This window comes from Astatotilapia calliptera, chromosome 12 (genome assembly GCF_900246225.1).
Source record: "Astatotilapia calliptera chromosome 12, fAstCal1.2, whole genome shotgun sequence".
NCBI lineage: Eukaryota > Metazoa > Chordata > Actinopteri > Cichliformes > Cichlidae > Astatotilapia > Astatotilapia calliptera.
Window position 1 is genome coordinate 32718491 of NC_039313.1, and position 21008 is coordinate 32739498.

Here is a 21008-nt window from a genome sequence, read left to right on the forward strand (position 1 = left end):
GTGAGTGTTCTCGGTGGTTGTTTATTGCATTTATGGAGGGAGTGATGTATGCTGGGTAATGGCACAGCTAGCTACTGGGTGACTTTATTCACCCGCTTCGGCTGTTATCAGTCCATACAATGGGCGTTATTAGCACAAATCAGTCCCATAGATATGGGCCATCTCCTGCTAGATTGTTCAGAAGGTTGTTCTCATCCATCCAGATGGAGGATCACTAACAGGAGCGTGGGAAGACTCCAGAATCCACTCTGGCTGCAATCCGGTGGATACAGCAGTGTTTACAGGTAATACCATTTAAACGGACAGCATTTATAGAATGACTATTAAAAGTCAGCGAGTGTCAGTAATGTTAATGTGGTTATGTTAGTAATACACCGAGTGCTAATATAACAGCTTTAAGATGCATTTGTAGATGTTATTACGTGTTTTACCGTCTTTATGGTGCTAGCTTAAAGTTACGGTGTAAACGTTAGCTTATATTGGAGTAAAGCTGTTACTGTTTAAACGATGTTAGCACAGAAATATTAGCTTCTGTCATGACTGATGAAGTTACTAGTTAATAAAGTTTTCAGTAAAGTGTTTAATCGCAGCCACAGATTGACAGCAAATATCTCGATTAGCTTCAGTGCATCTATAATAAATATGTGCAAGTTTCAGTGCTTCGTTTAAACTGTATGATACTTATACTGACCCAGGGTCAGTGTAAAATACAATCCTAGCTGTGTGAACAAAGCCTGGCTCCTTTAATCCTGCATGACAAACCTCAGGATGCAGGTTATTATTACTCTTTCCTGCTGGCACACCTGTCACACCTGAGAGTCAGCTAGAAACTTACAGTGACGTGGACATCATGCAAAGACTGCCAGACTCTGTAATACTGCAAATGATCAGTGACTCGGGTTAACACTAAACTTTAAACGGTACCTCTGTGTGCTGAACATTTAGGATTGAGTCAGGCTGCATCAGCTGAAGCTGTTATTTGTATATATCAGTATTTTTTATTCAGGTGTGGGGAAAATACGTAAGACTGCAGTGAAGCGATGTACCAGATTAATCCCTGGCCAAAGGTATCGTACTTAAATCAGACTACTGATCCAGCCACATCAGCCTTTTGTGAGGTCTGTTTAAAGTTGACTAAAAGTCAACTGCAGGTTCCTGAGAGGTGAACTGTGAGCACAGAAACACATGTTCATACATACAGCTGCAGCAAACTTACATTAATTTTAAATAGATTTGTTACTCTGATGTCTGTCTCTGTGTTAGTCCTCTGACAGACTGGTGACCTGTCCAGGTGTGCTCTACCTATGACTACTGGGACAGGCTCTAGCCTCTGTAATAGAAATTTTCTGTTATTCTCATTTAAAGTATTTAAGTGCTTATGCATATGCTTAGTTGTGACGCTGTTACTGTTCAGTGAAAGTTTCTAAAACTAGATGAACTTACTTCACCGTCAGCAGTTTGAGAAAACAACTCCCTTTACAGGTGCTGATAAGGCCAAGGGCACAAAACAGCTTAACCATTGATCTGTTAGGTTTCATAGCGAGACACGTGAAGTGTGGTAGGATCAGTTTGTAACTTCCTCCCTCTTCCTTGGAATGCATAATGGAGTAGGAGCACCACTTCTGTGGCAGCGCTGACTGTGAACTGTGATGTTTGATGTGTGCTGGTGCAGTAATAAATAGCTTGATCACAGCTCTTTCTGTGTTGCAGACTTTATTTAAAAAATTCCACAACACCCCCCACCCTCCCACTGCGAACCTGAATTGAATATTCAGAAGACATTTCTTTAAATAGTTCTAGAAATCTGAGCTGTTGGTGTGTCCTTGGATTGTGTGGTAATAATATTAGAGCCTGCAATCTTTCTTACTGAATCTCTACTATGAGTCATGTTACCTGAGATTAAGTCCATGTTTACCTGTCAGCCTGGACGAATGTGCTGTGTGAAGGAAATTAAATTAAATCAGATCTGAACTGCGTACATTTGAGGAACCTGTTCATATTTAATTGAAATATGAACCAGTGATTTTTTGATTGCTGATTCCAAGAGAGTCTTTGTGGAAATCCTGTTTGGCTTTTTGTTATTTTAATTCTCTTCTCTGTTTTCCAGAACAGTTCTCCACAGTCACTGTCCACATGGGTCAGTGGGACCAAGAAGCACTCTGCTAATGTGTGGACTCTGACCAGCAACATCCCGCAAGACCCAGACAGTGTTTTCTATCTCCCAGCTGGAGTTTTTTGTTTGTCTGTGACTGGAGAGTCAGATTTTTGTTGAGCTTCACACTTGCAGAGGTAAGTCAGTTGGCAGAGATTCCTCCCACCCTGGTTTTTATGTGCTAGATTTCTTATCTGAAACAGTAATATTTCAGTGACTGCTGCTTATACCACAGGTTAATACACGCTACTGATCCCTGATGGGAGAATCATCAATTTTGGCAACAAAGAAGCCTGGTGGATGTTTGTTTACAGTCTGATGGTGGGACATCATGCTCTGCATCTTCAAAGTTTGCCTCCTCATTATTATTCATACCCAGTAATGTGAAGTATGCTTATATCTACTATAACTGAACAAACGCGGTGGTCTTCATTTATGGAGGCTGTTGAGTCTGAATGTTGGATGTTGTGTATCTCGTGTTCTCTGGGTTTTGTTGTCCTCAGTCTTTTCGCAGGATCAGAAAACAAAACCAGGAGGTGCGTAAATGTTTCTTCTCCATGATGTTTCTTCAAATGTTTCTTCTGGATGATGACACGGGATGCCACCTTTGGTCTTGTGATGAAGCAAAGCTCAGGAAGAAGTGTGATTAAATGGTACCCACATGTTGAGAAGGATGTACAGGGGCACCTGCAGCCAAATCCAAGCTTCAGCTTAGTTGTAGTTGCAGAATGCTATAGGACTGAGACAGCTGAGGCATCAAATGTTTGATTAAACGGATGAAAAAGAGAAGTTTCTTCCCTATAATTATCACTTAAAATCTGTAGCAACTTCAAGTCTGTCAGCGTGCTGAGCATGCTCAGAATGTGACAATATATTTTTGTTCAATATTTAATTTCTTTCAGTTGCAATTGTTAAATGAAAAATATATATATATATATATTCTTATAATTTAGCAAACTAATTTATCAAAAAAAAATGTACATATATCTGTATTAGTTTTAATAAATTAATTTGACACCTGTATTGAAAATACCATATTGTATTCATACAGAATCAGTTTGGTATCATTGTTTGTCTGATTGCTGAAACTAAGAGCTACTTTGATCTGTTTAGATCTAAAGTATCCAAAGTTGAGCTCTAATGTTTCTTCACTCCTGTGTGTGATATGTGATGTCCTACATGCTGGCAGAGCAGAGCAGCAGTTTGTGCTCACAGATGGTGACGGTGTGGAGAGACGGTGGTGTTTCCTCAGAAGAGAGTCACAAAGGACACCAGTCCATCTCACCACCTTGACTTGCTGACTGATGTTTGTCTGCACTGCACAGAGTAAATCAACTGACCGAGGTTTGTCCAGTGACGTGTTATGAATTGTATATTTGTTTTATGCTTACAGTTATGTTTTTCTTGACAGAGGTTCTGCAGAGGTTAGACAAAGCAGAGCAAATATGTGCTTTACATTTTACTGTGATTCTCTGGGATATTTGTTGCCTGATGTTCAGCAGGAATGAAGAAATAGAATCAAAGGGAGATGTTTTTGCTGTTTTTGTAATGATGTAAGTAAATCTTCAATATTATTTATTTGCTTGGTTATATTAGGAGTGTTTCTGAGTGAGGGAGAGAGGAGTCATCATCCAGTTTAAGTGACGTAGATCAGTGGATACACTTGTCTCCCCTTTAAAGGAGGCGATCCAAGTCATCCTTAAATGTTAGTGCTTTCAAATACACAAACATTTTTAAAGGACAAAAATGAACATCCAACTTTGACTGTAATACAAAATAAATCTTTGCATGTGTGTTTTCAAACTCTCAGATGGGCAGTATATCAGTCTTGGACTGTCAAACCTGCCGGAGCAGCACTGAATGACCACCGCACATGAGCATGTTCCTGCAACATTCAGCATCTGATCTGTCATCTGTGTGCTTCTGCTTTTTGTAAGTAGAGTTACCCAACTCCAGTAACTCTAAACACATGCCATCCATTTCTAACGGCCTGGTTACTTCCTGTCAGTTACTTTAGAAACCATGTGGTCACCTGACCTAACACTGTTTCTTCTTCTTCCCCTTAATGTTCAAGTGTCACATGTCAAACAGCTGGAGAGGAAACTACACCAGCGTACTGGGATGTTTCAGCAACACGTGCCAGATGCTGTTCCTTCATGTTGACATCACCAGAGCATCTTCTCTTCAGTGCCATCCTCTCCTGTCACCCTCTCTGCACGCAGCTCTTTGAGTATGGGGTAGATAAGGGCGCAGAGAAACCCTTATTACTAATTTGTATTATAATTCAATTTTCATGAAATATTCATATTCAGTATCGGTCCTTTTATATTAATAACCACGTATCCACCCAGGCTCATGGTGGGGCAGGGCTCTGTCCTGGGATGCTTGAGTGAAAGGTAATGTACACCTGACCAGGTATCCAGTCTGTCAGAATTGTTTTCAATATTTGGTTCAAAAACATGAGTGACAACAAAAATCCAACTAGGATTCTTGCATGTGATGAATGAAGTCTGTCTTTGACTGTATTGTCCAGCTGATCCATCAAACCCCCAGCAGGTGAACCTTATTCATGACATAACACGGCAACAATGCAAAAAATGAAACAGCAACAGTCTAAATGTAAAGTGTATTCTAAACTGCTCTTCAATAAATCATATGCAAAGAGTCATTCAGGACTGTAAAACGTGAACTACAGAACCCAGAGTCTTCATCATTAAATCTCTGGTTGCTTCATTTTTCTATCCTATATCAGACACTTTAAGGTTAGGTTAGGTAAAGTTGCATTCTCATGGTGAGGCAAAGTGCTTTATGTGTGTGTGTGTGTGCGTGCGTGTCATGAACGGCTATAAAAGGCCTATAATTAAAGAACAAAGCGGGGTTTGAGTTCGAGTTACGACAGACTGTCACTACTTGTAAGTGGAACGCAGCCTCCCTACGGCGGACAGCTAATAACAGGAATCGGACGCGGTCCACCCGAGTCCACAGCAACCACCATTGCAACCGCCTAGCATGACCTTAGAAACATATTCTGTCTTCATAACGATCAAAAACATGAAATGATTTGCAAAGTGTGAAAGTACAGCTGCAGAGAGCTATGGCGGTATCTTTGGAAGCTGTTTACATAGCTAATAATATACGATGTAACCATGGAAGACAGTCAGTCACGTGAGCTAGCGGTGCATGTTTACTACAGTGAATAAGGTGATTGCGTGTACACGCTGCAGGGGGTAAAGACATTACTTCAATATTGTTTTATACTGATATATATTTGCCTTCTGTTGACCATCACCTCAGGTTCACCATTACAGTTTCAGCAGACAGATGCACACTGTCTAAATATGAACACACTCAAAAACTCATGTCTCAGAAATAAGCACAGATGTTCATGTTTGTCATTAGTTTTATTTGTAAGAAAATTATGAACTTCATATTGTGCATTAAATAAAAGAACATTTCACAACTCTGAGTCAACAGAAACAGGTAACAGAAATGTCTCTAATGTGTACAGTGTAGTGTAAGCATTAAAAGATCATAAAGGAAAAACTAACATTTATGTGAAACTAATTGTAATAAAAAATGAGCAGGTGCTTTATAGATTTAAAAGAAAGAATCTGAAAACAACACTTTTTTGGTCTAAGTGATCAAAGTAGAAAACAGAACTGATGTTCAAGAACAAACCGTAGCTGCACTAATATTACACATCTCGATCGTTGTACTGAACAGACATGTTGCTTTTAAAACCACATGCAGTGTGTGACCATGACTGTTCACTGAGACCATGAACGCCACTTCGCTGAAGCATTCTTCTTCTTCTTCTTGCCATTAAATTGGAAGCAGAAGCAGCACGAGCTGATTTGATCTACTGAAAGGAAAAAGCAGAACATCTGAGTTGAAACCAGTCAGCTGAAATCATTAAGACAGGAACAAATTCAATGCAGTGTCTCAAGTGGCTTAGCCTGTTACAACTGTTGATACAAGCTAAATACGGTTAACACACAGTGTCAGGGAGCTCCAGTGTGGGAACTAGTGGCTTTAGGTTTGTAGTCATTTAACTTTCATCCATTCATTCATTTAATTCAGGAGGAAGAAATGCCAGGTTGGTGCAGGCTGGTTACATGCATTTGGTCCCATGCTGTCTTTTAACTTGGTTCATTTTATGGCTGGGCTGTATGTGGGGTTATATCATGTTATTTGGGCAGGAGTACCTGTCCCCTGTTAGACTTAGAAAGTTTCTCCATAAGTAGAGCTTCTAACTCTTCTAGCACATCTGTGGCTGACAGCTTTTTGGTGGCTCTTTTTACCCCACACTGGTTGTGAGTGTGTAAATAGCCCCACTAGTTATTTTGGGTTGCAGTTAACTTGGGAGGAAGAGGTAGGTCTGCCATGACTAGATGAATAACAATTATCTGGGATACATAAATTTCATAATGCATGCATATATCTCTATAAACCTGCCTGAGGGCTGCCATTTTTTACATTCAGTTATTTCTCTGTTGAATCTAAATAATGAATGTGTTACAGTTAAACTGACACTGATCAGTGTAAATGGCTCATTGGGACACAGAAACCTTTAAATTAAACCCTATCACCTGATATCGAGTGTCAAACAATATCAAAGCTGTAAAAGCTGTTTACAGTCAGAATTTATAAAACTATGATTGTAAATAAATTCAAACAAGTGAGCTTTTCTCTTTGTGCTGAATATCAACACTGTGATTTCTTAGACTGTAAGCTTTACTTTAGCACAACTAGTTGTAGAAGCTGCCACTCCAAATGTCTTTGATAACAAGAAAAAAAAGACCTTTTCAGTCCACGGCCTGAAGTTCTTCTCTGACATCTTCTGCCATCAGCTTTGTCTGCTGCTTTGAAGACAATAAACCACAAAAAGATGATTTAGTCACTTTGTCTGCGTCGTGCAGCTCGAATGTGTCGTGTAACGATGTTGAATAGCTGTCGTTATCCCTCTGCTGTGTCAGTAGGATTGTACTGTACAGCATCTCATTGATATGTGAGGAATGCTAATGTAAACAGACTTACATCATTAAAATATAAAGGGCAGGAGATATTTAGATATTTTTTTATTTATATTACATTTTATAGCTGACGGATATTACTAAATAGATAGAATTTACTAAATAGCTGGATGAACATGAAAAATATGTCTATAATAACAAATGACCATGAGAGCCAGTAGAATTAATTCAACTGGACACTCAAAAGACGTCCTTAAATGCTCTTTAAGTGGCGGAACAGATGAACAAACAGTTGTATCTATGAAGCGCCTTGAGGCGACTTATGTTGTGATTTGGCGCTATATAAATAAAATTGAATTGAATTGAATTGAATTAATCGCTTACTTGAGATGAAATCTGCTCAGCTACTTTGAAAACAGCTTCTAACTGGTTCCTCCTTTAACAGGATGACTGCTCAGGGGTAAGGCCATCATGCAGTCCAGCAACCTTTATGGTTCTGCTTTGATTCACCAGGAACTATTAGGGAAACCTTCCAGCGCCTCCTGTGAAAGACACAGGCATAAACACACAAACATTTATTAACATGTTCCACAGTGTTCCAGTTTGATTTTCTCATCCTGTGGACAACAACGTACATGGATGCAGGTTTATTGTTAACTTTTGTAAGGTTTATTTAGTGAACATATCCAGCTGCAGCTCCACTGTGATCCTGAACTGGATAAGCACTTAAGAAAATGTGTCAATAAATGCACATACATCAACTTACTATATTTATCCAAACAGACGGGACCAATAATGCTTCACTGAGTCAGAGACTTTAATGTCTCTTCTATGTAAGAATGTCTCGTGCTGATATACCTGCAAACTTGACAACAAAGGTTTTTCAGACTGCATGTAGCTGTCCTCTATGTCAGCTAACACATTTACATTTATGTCACACTTATTTCTGCTTTCCCATTTTATAATTATTACTTACATTTTGATTATAAACCTTGAGTTTGTAAATGATCAGATTACATAATTGGAATACAATGTATCCAATTCAGGGTCGCGGGAGGATGAAGCCTATCCCAGCTGATACAGGACAAAGACAGGCTGCCAGTTTATTGCAGGGCTAACACAATATGTGTAACAGAAAATCCACTTAAATGTTTGATATTTCTTATAATAATCATAATTATGACTATTATTTAAAGGTTTCTTTATAAATACATTTTGATTTTTTATAACCTCTAAAATATAAACCTGAGCTGTTTCAGATTCTGACCTCTGACCTCACTGCAGCTCCCTCTTGGAAGTACGTCTGCTTCTTGTCTACCCCCAGTGTTGACCGCCTGCCCTTGATATCACGTACTGTACCTGAGGAACAAAAAAGGACAAACACTTGCCTTCATTTAAGAAGTACATTCATACAGAGGTAATCTATGGAAACACACTAGTTCAACCTTTGGGAGAAATCAGTTCCTGTGAAACATTTCTGTAAATGAACATCATGTGGAGAATGAATGAAATGAGTTCTTCAGGTGACTCAGCAGTCCCACACTGACAAATGAAATCTAGTTAAACTATTAAGCATATTTGCTCTTCTGAAATCTGTGTTAAACAACAACAAACATAAATTAGTAACAAAAATACAGCTGAGTAGAGGCTTTACAAACCACCAGCAGCCATAATGCTGAATTTTAATCTTCAAATGTTTCTGAGCCGTCTTCAACCTGCTTTTAACACATTAACACATTTTAACACAGTTCTATCACACACCACACAGAAACTTTTCTTTTTTTTTCCTCACACATCAGACTTCACACATGATCCTCTCCAAATGCCTGCAGGAGGTTAACATTCATTTAAACCTTTCAGACCTTTTTGATTCACAGATGAACTGAAACAACCTTGAAATTAGCACAGAGCTGCAGAGCTGTATGACTGAAACAATGTATGTATGTATGTATGTATGACTTTTAGGCTGAGCCTAAAAGTTCAACACAGTAATGATAAATTCCTCTGCTGTCTGTGGAAACTGGTGGTTTCTATCATTGCTTCTTTTTTCTCCCCTTAAGGAGCTTTAATTTTGCTAAAGTTAAACATGTTAAGTGTTTAAAATGCAATATTAAAATGATCTGAGACTTTTGCACATCTTTTTGAGGCCTTCTTTGTTTGGTTTGTTTGTTTTTAATCATGTGCTCTAGATGGCAGTGTTTGCTCAGCTTTGGTAATAAGCGACTCAAATTAGATCACTGGATAAAAGAGTTAAAACTACTGTCAAACTGAAACGTTGTCCTCACTGCAAAACAACCAAGAATTTGATTGTTACATTTTGGTCTTCTCCCAGGAAACAATGAAACACATATATGCTAAAAGCTGAAATATAACTCAGAATGTAATATTAGTGTTTAGGTTTCAACACTGTTTTGAAATAAATACCAGCTCTTTAGTATGTACGTGGATCTATTTACCCTTGTGACTTTATATGTCTACATCACAGAAGTAGACATGCTGAATAAAGGCCTTTGAGTATTATAATCGTCCTGAGCGGGAGAAGCGTTGCAAAGTGAGACCTCATATCCACTCATAGTAGTACGAAATCACCCAAGATGTAAAAGAGTGATAGGATCAACTAAATGCAGTGGGCAGTAGTCTGTTTTGTCTAAGTTTAAAAAAATAAAAGACTACAATACTACATTTTGCTCTACAAGGGCCTGCCTGATATACTCTTCTCAGAGACTACATCAGGTAAAAACATAATTCTTTGTCTTTACATTCATCAGGTCCCAATCAGCCCAAATAGCAAAGAGAAATTAAAAAGGCATCAAAGAGTTCGGGTCTTAGGAGGTTAAACACACACAGAATATTGTTTTTTTGTCTTAATGATTAATACAAGTTAAAAATCACCTAAAAGTTGCAGGAAACAACATTTTTAGCCCTGACTTCAATGAGCTAACAGATTCCACACACATCAGGTGTGAAGGGTTTTTCCACATCTGGGGAGCATGAACACTAAATGCAGTTTGGCTTTGCTTCGTCCTAAGCATGTTCCTGATGGCCTGTAAAACTATTAGAACGACTTTTAAATCTCTCCTTTTATACACAGGGAGCCATTGCAGCGATTTGATGACTCGTGTCATATGGTCCATTTTCGTGGTGTTGATTGGTTTTCAGTTGCCTACTGAAAAAAATAAAATAAAATATATAAAGTTTTTCTGTAACTTTTTTCACCAGTAATCCCTTAAGTCTTGCAATATTGTTAATTAATAGGCTATCTTAGGAGTGTCAGTTTGTGCTGTTGCCCTGTTTGCATAGGAGAATGGAAACAGGGCGACGGGATGCATATTTTAAAAATGCTTTATAGAGAAAGTTATAATTATTTTGAAGTTTCTTTGCAGAGAACATGTCCAGCCATCCATAACGAGCCATCAGACTCCAAAATAGATTTATCTTAAGAAATCACAGATGGTCAAATTTACAGTAAATGATCAATTAAGTTATGAACTTGCATTGCTTGATGGTGCTGTCATTTTCAGGGAGAGTGTGCTGTACTACTACATACAAGTTTCTTTTCTTTTCCCTCTACAATGTGTTAACCACTGGCTTTGTTATACACAGTTTTTCACCCATTTCATCAATCAAAACAGAGAATCCTCCCCGTGTTTTCTTCATGTATGAAAGAAATACAGCAGTAAACTTTAAGATGCAACACAACAGGCAGTCAAAGATTTATTGTGTCTGTTTGTACACGTAAACCTCCTCAGTTGAAGAACCTCTGAAGTCTCAGTTTGAACTTCTGAAACTCGCTGCTGCTCTTCAGCTTCTCTGGCAAGCCGCTCAACTGCATGAGCGCTTTGTGAGCGTCGTCCATCAGCTCCTCACCGAGCTCCTCCTTCACTCACCCTCTCTGTGATATCCTAAAACCAAGGAACCACGGAGACCATGTTTAGCTCACAGTTGCTTCTTTATTAAGAGAACCGGGGCATGCGCCCCCACAGACTGAAAGCTCCCCAACCACTGTTGCCCCCTGGTGGACAAATCCTTGCCACAACATAACACTCTCCAAGCAATTGGCTTCGGACAGCCTTCAAACCCATCTACACCAGTTCCAAGAAGCTGTAAAACACACATTGAGAAAAGCAGTTATTGGTATGTGGGATCTATTCCTGTTCAAAAATTCAAACCTTTTTGTTCCTATTTACATAATTTAGATCCTAAAATGTAGCTTTTGAGCATGTAGCCATCAACAAAAACAACTCTGACATCTTGGGCTGAAAATGTGGGAGAAATAAGGTGTCATGTGTGGCTGTGTGGCATGCAGGATCAAGGATCCATGGAACGTAAACAGCAGCTTTATTTGCTGGAAAAATCCTCCACAAAATAAACGTACAAAAAAAAACAAACCAAAACCCTGAACATGGAAACTAAGAACTAAACACTAGGATTTGAGGATCACAGAACTAAGAATGACAGAAAGAGACACCGCTGGGAGTAATCAAACATAACGAGACGGGGAGGAAGAAAAACTGAAAACATTAACAAAGGACGCGAGACTGTCAAAGTAAAACAGGAAACACGAGACGGGCGCAGAGACACGGATTTGACACTGAAATAAGGAGAAGCACAGACATGAAAACATAACTTGACTAGGACGCAAGGAACACAGGAGAGGCACAGAGACAGAAACCTAAAGACCAGGAATTCAAATCCAAACCATGAAAAACCACAAATCCAAGAATATAACTTAATCAAGAAACACAAATAGAAGTAATGACAGAAGCTGTGGTACCTGCATGATCTCCACTACAGCCACCACATCTGCCACAGAGATTTTGTCCCCGAGGATGAACTGTTTGTTCTGGAGGAATTTCTCCTCCAACAGGTTGAGCGACTGCTTCATATTTTCAAGAGCAGCATCCATGGTCACCTCCGGGACTTCAAGACCCATGATGACCGGAAACAGAGTCTACTCAAACAGACACACAAAGATCAGTAAGCAGCAGTACGGATCCAGCGTGGCAGCTTATAGTGGCCGGAAGACCAGTAGGTATTTGTTAGCATGGTCAAAATATGACAACATAAAACACAAACATAGTAAGGAATTATATGAGTATGTTATCTTTTGTTCTCCAATGTGTACCTTTCTATTGTTTTTGTATATATTTTGTATATTATTCTCCTGACTATTATTTATATTTTATTTCAGCACAGTTGGTGTGGAGCAGACACAAATTCATTTTACGTGTACTATGATAATAAAGGGTTATTCTACTCTATTCTATTCCATTGTATTCTGTTCTATTCTATTGTAACCTCAGAGAACAGTTGGGCTTAAGGAGAGCTTCACAGAGCTGCTAACATGACTGTAGCAACATTAATAGTAGGAGAAGAAGGATATTAAGTATTATATACCTTATAAAATCAGCTACAGATAAGAACTAATCTAGCAAATGAGCTGATGAAACGTGTCATGTGAGGACGCAGCACTTGGTCAAACTGGGACACGAACCCCGAGCAGGAAGACCTTTTGACAGTGACCTCTGAGGTTCGCGTGCTGCCAGGACAAGTTTTCATTGGCACGAGCTGCTGCAGGCCGGCAGGAAACCAGTGATCTGCCACTGACCCTGAGTATTTCTGCACAAGGTACTTCAGGATTGCAGTACTGCAAGACAAGACAGAACAGAAACTAATGATGCTTTAACGACAGGAAATGTGACAGAAACTCTGCTAAAACTGAAGCGCAGAGTGGCTGGATGGTCATTTTGTTCAATTAACTGCAGAATCATCCATTACTGTTTTTCTGATAATAGCACTATTAAGTGTTAATAGTACTAACAGCAGCATTAAACCATTAGATCTTCATCATTAGTAACTTACTATGAACAAATGAACCGACCAGACTCCCAAAGCAGCTTCAGGCAGCAGCTTGAAAAAGAATCAAACTATTTGAAACGAAGCTAAGCGGAAACTCGACGCCCTGCTGTACCTCTCTGACAGGGTGAAGCCTCCATCCTTCATGACAGGAATCTTCACCACGATGTTGAGTTTCCCAAACTCACTGCTGTACTGCTGCCCTGACACAAACACGTGAAATTCACAGGCGTGCTGAAGTTGTTTGTGTTGGCATCATGTGGAGAACGCAGAAATAATAAAGACAAAAATGTCAAACTGGTCTCAATGCCAATGGTTTTAATGACTCATAACCCCCCTTTTTCTTCTTTGTATCTGCTTTGAAACAGTTTTCTTAATTTTCTTTCCCCAGCACGTCTCCATTATACACAGTCAGGAAAGGAAAAGTTGTGCATTAAGACTTAATGTAAATCTAGCTTTCTGGGTGAAATGTGAAAAAGAAAAGCAGCCCAAAGGAGCATTTTTGTTATTGTTAATGGTTACAGTACAAATGAAAAAGCATGCAGGACATTTTAGTCTCCTGAACTCTTGAAGAGTCTCTGTGTAGAGTTGCAGAGCTGCAAACTTCCAAGTTCAGTTGCATTCTGTTAATCTCCAAACTGTAAATAATAATTACCATTTTACTGCAGAAAGTGAGCTGCTGTGAGATTACCTGCATTCAGGTCGACATACTTGAACTCAAAGGGAATCCCGAGCGCTTTGGCAAACAGGAAGACGGCGCGGCAGGGTGGCGAGATCAGGTCGAGATAGAGCTCTATCATGTCGGAGAGTGAAGGCTGCAGAGGTTTCGTCTCCACCGACCTTCCTCTGTTTTCTCACTCCTCTTCTATCTGTCCAGAACTCCACCTCTCCTTCCACTACACCTCACTGACTTTTAAGTGGTGCCAGCTATTCAAAGCAGGAGGTCACTGCGACAGAGTGAGCTGAGCTTTGCCCTTAGCTTTGCCACCATTTTTTAAAAATGCTGAGATTATCACTTTTACCTACTGGTGCTTGCAATCGGATGCACATTTTCAGGGCAGCAACTATATAATAATACCAGCCGTTTGTCTTACGACTGAAGTTCCTGACACAACTTCAAGCTAGAAGATTTGGATTTAACACTTTTCTGTGCAACCACTCACTGAAATAAACTGCTGGAACAAATCACCCATGAGGTATACAACTTTAACTCCACTGATTAAGCTAATTGTGATTTATGGCTCAAGAAGGTTGTAAAGTAAAGCTCAGCAGCATTCCTGTTAAATCAGCTGATCTCAAAGCTAGCCACATCAGCTAACGGTTTCTACATAACCACTGGGAGATGTCATATGGAGCGGGCTGTTTAAGCAGCCTTAATAAGCCCACAGTTGTCACGCATCTATAAGCCGTTTTGCATGGAGGAGTCCCAGGAAAGGACAACATGGGAATATTCTTCTCTCTAAAAACCAACTCATGGTTGGGAACTCAAAAGAACATCCATCCATCCTCTTATCAGCTTCATGTGGGGATTGAAACTAGAGGACAATTTAGAATCACCCAGTAACCTACCCCAACTAATTGTATGTCTTCGGACTGTGGGAGGAAACCAGAGTACCTGGAGAGAACCTGCAAACCTCCACACATAAAGTCCCCAGCCAAACTGTGGAGTGAAACTGAGGACCTTCTTGCTGTGAGGCAACAGTGCAAACCACCACGCCGCCACACCGCCCGCATAACTTTCTGTAAATGTAAATGTTCTGTAGCAAAACGACGGTGATCATTTGCAATAGTACCAGAACAGGCTTAAAGAGATGTTTATTTTCACACAGGTGACGGACTCATAACCACTTTTTCTTCCTCACTTTTGACAGGATTTTGTTCAGCTTTCTGCAGAAGCTCCTGTGTCTGATTCCTGAGGGAGAAACAGATTTTACACGCTGCACACATACACAGGACAAGATTAGGAATGTTACATTTACTACCTTAAGATTCTTTGCTGAACGTTAACACCTTACGTTTACAGAGACTAAAACACATTTTGACTATTTGTCAAAGAAAAATGCAAAATATGTGCAGCACACACTAGGAAGGCCACATTAGAAGTATCATGTTATAAAACTGGAAGGAGGAATTTGTTAGCAAACAGCTGCTTATTTCCACATTCATCAAAGTAATATTACCACTCAGTGGTCTTTGGTTTGTCTGCAGTCGTCTTTTAACATCTGCAGATTCACTTCTAAGTGAGATCAACCCATAAAATAGCCCCATCCTTTTGTTCTTCTTCCTTCACTCTTTATTCCTATTTAAAGGAAAATAATTTAGGTGCTGAACTACTTTTCTAAATATCTGGCATTCATGCAGAAAGGGCAGAACGTTTGAGGCCCAGGACACTGGCTTACTCTACTGTGTGTTAAACTTGAAGCCTCATTTAGTGAGGAATGCATTGTTGTTCAGCTACTTTGATGAGAAGTGTTAACAGCCATTCTGGCTCTGTTAGGACTCGGGCCTCGCAGGGCTCTGATCCAGCTCACTGAGCTGCTGAGAGGAAACAGCTTCAATGAAAACAAGAGATCAGCTCCCAGCAGAGTCCGCACTGTTGTTTTCACAAGTCATGAGAGTATGACACACAATCCAGTGAAGAGCGGTTCCAGTACCTGACTGGCATGAGGCCAGAGGTCATCTTCAGAGCACGGCGGTGCTCTCCAGGATCTCCAGCAGCCTCTGCACCTTCCACTGATTCTCAGACGACTTCTCTGCATCCTGCAGATGACAGAAAATGCAAAGCTTTGATAATGACTGACAGACATCTCAGTGGACAGAGGCATAGAGAAAGTTTTACTCAAATATCTGATCTAGTTGAATATGAAATATTCTTAAAACGACTACCCAGTACATTTGTGAGAATCTAACAGATTAAAGTTAATCCTTCTCAGTAGTGGATATGCTAATGCATTAAATCAGGAAGGAGGTGCAGGTACAAGTGAGTAAGCATGAGCTTATAAATATAGTTCATTTTTTTCTTCTAACTGTAGGTTTTACTCCATTTTTACTGCTGTATTTCAGCTCTTACTAAAGTCTAACCATGTCTTGTGTGTTTTTAAGATAATGTTTGATATTTTTCTGTTTGACTGTGGCTCAGGGGGTTGGGAAGCATATCTGTAACCGAAAGGTCACCGGTTTGATCCCTGGGCTCTCTGTCCTGGTCGTTGCGTCCTTGGGCAAGACACTTTACCCTACTAGTGTTGGCCAGAGGGGCTGATGGCGCGATATGGCAGCCTCGCTTCTGTCAGTCTGCCCCAGGGCAACTGTGGCTACGACCGTAGCTTGCCTTCACCAGTGTGTGAATGCGAGAGTGAATGAATAGTGGTGTTGTAAAGCGCTTTGGGTGCCTTGAAAAGCGCTATATAAATCCAATCCATTATTATTATTACTTTTCTCCTCTGGGAGGCAAAAAGACAACTTGACATTTTAAACTTACCTGTAAACATGACATTCTCCAACCTTTCAAAAGAAACGCTGCAAATTCAAATGTTTTTAAAGAAACCATCATTTGTTGTCTTCGTGACATCTGTCTTTAATTTACAAACAAATACTCTGAAAATAAAGAAAATATTATAAGTTCTGAATATAAATCTTTACTTTGTCTACAACTCTTGCACCACTTGATGCGTGTGTTAAGAATATAAATGGGATGTTTGCCTTCTCTTGAACAAACGCAGCTCTCGTGGACAGTAACCAATATTTTCCTGCCCTGCAGCTGCCACACATATCCAGAGTTTGAGTTTCCAGGGGCACTAAAACAGCGGCACTGATACCCTGACTGTGTTTTACCGACAGGATGTGTCCGAGAATGATGGCTGCTTCCTGCTTGACACCCTCCAGCTTCAAATTCTTGCACCTGACTTTCTGGATCTGGTCTGAGAGTGAAGTTATCCTGGCTGATTTTTGACGGCACTCCTCGTGCACTAAAGACAGACTCTGGCTGAAAACAACGGTTAAACACTCGGTTAGAGCGTAGCTCAGTTTAAATGTGTGACGAGAGATGAGCTGAAAATGTGTTTAATAGCCTGAATCTTTTCTTTTAATGTAAGTCTGTCAGTTGGTACTAAAATAAATATGTGTCTGATCCTGTTCTGTGGACATTTAAAAAGACATTTGTCTTCTACCTGAGAGTCTTGATTTTAGCCAGTGTGCGCAGCTTATCCAGCGTACAGTCCTTCAGCTCTGTAGTCAACTGCTGGCACTGTTCTCTTAGCTCATGTACGTTCTGAAAAATGGAAGACAGTGAATGATTTTAGTGATAATTGTGCTTTAATTAATGATATTTAATGTTACTTTTATTTCATAGTCATAAACAATATCAAGCTCAATGCTGGGAGCTGATATATTTCAGGCGTTCTCGTTGCAGAAGCTGCAAACATAATGATTTCATACATCCTATCAGATAAAACATCAATTTTCCATCTTCTTCTTGGGTTTGACCTTCGACACTAAAACAGATATCTTTAAGTATATGTGTAAGTGCAAAACACTGAGACCAGTGCTTGGTCCTCACAGGAAATGGAAGACATGCGCTGTTCATTTCTTATTTGATGTAGAGAAAAAAAATGTAATAAAAAATACTGCGAATTCTCAAAAATCTCAAAAATACTGCTAACTTCTTGGGAAGCAGCAACTTTGAATGATAGGTATAAGTTTGTTTTTTCAGTCCAACTTAAAATCACTCTCATCAGTTGACTGAAAAAACTGAAACTGAGTAGATTTATATAAACTTTCAGTCTCAAACCCGTTCGGGGAAGCTGCTGTGAGCTGTCCGCAGTTCCTGAGAACACTTGGAAGGCGCTTTAATATGAAACATCCAGCGTCTTAGTGAGGTGACATTACTGTCACGAACAGCTGTCCTCTCACCTTCTTGAGGATGGATTTCTGCTGAATAATCTTAATGAAATCTTTCTCCAGTTCATCTTGTTCAGAACAAAGATCCCTCTGTCTGGCTTGCATGGCGTCTACGTCCTCCTGCAGGGGCACCAGCTCACTCTTCAGAAAGTGAAGCTGCTCCAGCCGCTCCTCGTGCTCAGCCCTGTTTTTCGTAAGTATTTTTTCAGTCTTCAGCTTTACAGTAGGCTCCACGATGCTCTGCAATCGCTCAACTTTCCTGGTGAGTGGACGAGAGAGAATAATGGATGAATATTTATTGCTTGTTGTGAAGAAACAGTGAGATCCTGACTGGACTTCACCTGTCCATCTCCACCTGTTCTGCCACCTTCACTGTTTTGGTGGCAATGTCATGCTCTTCCTTCTGTTTTTCCAGCTGCTTCCACAGAGACTCCATGGCAGACAGACGCCAGTTCACTGAAATCAGGTCCTTCTTCTGCTGCTCCAACTTTTTCACTGAGGGGAGGAGAGGAGTGTACAGGTAGCAAAGAGATTATTGATGCATGCTGGGTAATCCAGGTAAGGAAATCTAAAAAGTTGATTCTGAAACTAAGCCTGTGGTTCATTGTTAAACAATAGTGCTATTTTTAGTCGTTTCTAAGGTTTGGGATTTAATGACGTAACGAAATATGTCTCCCTGAGCTAGAGAAGAGATGACGCTCCACTCGAAGGTGTTTGAAACAGTGTGTAAGCACCACCTGTTCAGTGGGGACTGTGACCACACTGTCCTCACTGCTTCTTACATTTTATTTTTATTCTAAATTTCTCTATTTGACATCACACTGTAAACAGCCCTTTACTAAGTTATTGCATCTATACGTATCCAACGTTTGTACATGCACACAACGGCCATTTCATTAGTTACACCTTGCTAGTACTTGGATTAAACTCCTCTTGCCTTAAGCGATGCCTTAATTCTTCGTGGCATGGACTCAACTGTAGCTCATCTGCTATCATCGAAGTTCTGTGCATTCAGAGATGCTCCTCTGCATACCTCGGTTCTGCTGAGTAGTTATTTGAGTTACTTTTGCCTTATTATCAGCTCAACATGGCATTTTCTCCCAGAGAATTCACTGGATATTTTCCCTTTTTTAGCCGATCCTCCGTAAACCCTAGTATTAGCTGTGTGGGGAAAATCCCAGGACATCAGCGGTTTCTGAAATACTGGGACCAGATCACCTGGCACCAACAACCACGCCACATTCAAAGTCACTTAAATCCCCTTTGTTCCCCATTTATGTGCTCGGTTTGATTTTCAGTCGGTCATCTTGGCCATGATGGTTAGATGACGCCTCACGGAGTGTGTGGAAAAGTCTGCTTACTGTGTGGAGAGAGACTGAACTAGAGTTAATCATTCTGACATCGCAACAACAAATCAGTGAATACTAAATGCACTGAGTCACCTCCATGCGAGTGACTGATTAGATATTTGTGTTAAAAAGCAGCTGCAGATGTGTACCTAATAATGTGGCTGATGAGTGCACATGGTTATCTTTCCCTTTTCAAAGAGCTCCTCAAACAACAACAGTGTAAACCCAGGAAGTGCTCTGATGTGCTTCCTGTCCTGTTTTCAGGTACTGAAGAATTAATTTGTAAGAATATCAAATAATCTTTTTGGTCTCATTGATAATTTGCTTTTTTCCTATTGGTGCTGCTGTCAAAATGTTCTCACCCTCTATCTTGTTCTCTGACTTGAGCTTTTCAATCCGCTCACGCATCTCCTGCATCTCCTTGCTGTGCTGTGGCATCAGGTTGTCTCTGTAGCGTTTGGCTTCCTGATGCTCATTCTCCAGCTGTTCCAACAACTCAGTCACCTTCTTTTCTTTTGCAGTCAGGATGCGTTTCAGGTGACCAGTCTGGATTTTTGAGTCCTCCTGCAGCACGGCGAATTCAGAGACGAGCTCCTGGTATTCTTTCTCCATCTGCTCTCGTTTAGGCCGACAGCTGCAGGTTGAAGAGGGACACGGCAGGCTCAGGGATTAGAGTCAAGAATCTAGTTTGACCTTTGTTATACATACAGTGTGCATCATTGCATTCACTTGTTCACTTAATTGTTGCTCAAGGCCGCTTTAAAAACATTTACAAGGAGAACTGGCTCCTTGAAGGCAACACTTAAAGAAATGGGGGCGGTGCCTCAAGACTGTTGCCTGGTACTGCACTTTAAATTAATTCTCTGTTATATTTAACGTAAATATAGTATTCTCTCAATTTTATTTGCATACTACACTATTTGCTTCCCAATAATCTAAATTTCGAGATTTAGGTTAGGCAAGTAGACAATACTGAAGGGAAAAGCTCAAAGTGTTTTTGATAAGATTAACATTAATATGTTAAAAGTGGGAAAGAAAGATACAATTACACTCATATTTCACTGTATAAATGAACTCTTACGGATTTATTTCGATAAAAGTTAAAGAGAAATAGACTTACCTATCCAGCTGCTCCTCTAGATATCGAATTTGTTTCAAATATGAGGCCATTTCTTTATCGGAAGCCATTTTATCTGCTGTGCTTGCTTTTTTCTCCTGTGTATTTTCCGGTTTTATTAGTTATTTAACTAGTTTAAGCAGAAAACGATAACTGCAAACAAACCGTTTGGCTACTGTCCTTGTTACTAAGGAACTGACCGCTCCGGAAGTTCTCAAGTCAAACTTTACTCTTTAATTAAACATTAAATATTATTAAATCGATGTTATCTATTTTATCCGATATCAGTGGCATTTTCTTCTTTGTGCATATCTTCATTCCAGTTTATGGTGTTTTTCAAAAGAAAAAAAAACGAAGAAGAAAAGGAATAGGTTGTTATAATCGAGTGATGCTTTCAGGGACCGTTTGTCAGATCAGTTTTCACAATCTAACTTCAATATTATGTGGTTGCGTTTATTTATTTATATTATTATTTTGAGGATTTAGCCTTTTATTATTTCTAGTTTAAAATTTATATAGAAATATATGTAAGATTTTCATATTTCTTAAATAAGAAAAATTTATTTTAAAATTCCTGTTTTATTTTATACTTATTATAAATTAACTTTTTTCTATGTTATATAAATTTCTTTTCCATACTGTAATATTTATAAAGCAATACAAAC

The 21008-nt window shown here is 39.6% G+C and overlaps 1 protein-coding gene, 2 long non-coding RNA genes and 1 pseudogene across 7 annotated transcripts; 1 reads left to right on the forward strand and 3 right to left on the reverse strand.

The window, feature by feature from the left end:
- Window positions 1–203: 203 nt before the first annotated feature.
- Window positions 204–5543, forward strand: LOC113034319 (uncharacterized). 5 transcript variants are annotated; one of them, XR_003274152.1, is made up of 8 exons: window positions 204–284; window positions 993–1067; window positions 2108–2289; window positions 2388–2805; window positions 3342–3496; window positions 3749–3857; window positions 3963–4084; window positions 4227–5543. It is a non-coding gene; the product is annotated as an uncharacterized LOC113034319 (long non-coding RNA). The 5 variants fall into 5 exon arrangements; XR_003274154.1 differs by having other exon boundaries at window positions 1007–1067; window positions 4227–5542; XR_003274151.1 differs by lacking the exon at window positions 993–1067 and having other exon boundaries at window positions 4227–5542.
- Window positions 5544–6928: 1385 nt separating this feature from the next.
- LOC113034320 (uncharacterized) lies at window positions 6929–8635 on the reverse strand. Its single transcript, XR_003274155.1, has 3 exons — window positions 8393–8635; window positions 7510–7667; window positions 6929–7011 (listed from the first exon to the last, which is right to left on the reverse strand). It is a non-coding gene; the product is annotated as an uncharacterized LOC113034320 (long non-coding RNA).
- Window positions 8636–10388: 1753 nt separating this feature from the next.
- Window positions 10389–14637, reverse strand: LOC113034309 (glutathione S-transferase theta-1-like; annotated as a pseudogene).
- Window positions 14638–14784: 147 nt separating this feature from the next.
- LOC113034308 (cilia- and flagella-associated protein 157-like) lies at window positions 14785–20729 on the reverse strand. The gene is made up of 8 exons (XM_026188757.1): window positions 20347–20729; window positions 19589–19860; window positions 18219–18372; window positions 17890–18136; window positions 17148–17248; window positions 16813–16963; window positions 15636–15741; window positions 14785–14893 (listed from the first exon to the last, which is right to left on the reverse strand). The coding sequence occupies exons 1-7, from the start codon at window positions 20412–20414 to the stop codon at window positions 15664–15666; spliced, it is 1071 nt and encodes a 356-aa protein (XP_026044542.1). The 5' UTR covers window positions 20415–20729; the 3' UTR covers window positions 14785–14893; window positions 15636–15663.
- Between the last annotated feature and the right edge of the window lie 279 nt (window positions 20730–21008).

Coding starts and splice junctions, on each gene's coding strand:
- LOC113034308 (XM_026188757.1), bottom strand. CDS start 20,414: ATGGCTTCCGATAAAGAAATGGCCTCATATTTGAAACAAATTCGATAT. Junction 19,861..20,346: donor CTAGAGGAGCAGCTGGATAG/GTAAGTCTATTT, acceptor TTCAACCTGCAG/CTGTCGGCCTAAACGAGAGC. Junction 18,137..18,218: donor GAACAGGTGGAGATGGACAG/GTGAAGTCCAGT, acceptor TCCACTCACCAG/GAAAGTTGAGCGATTGCAGA.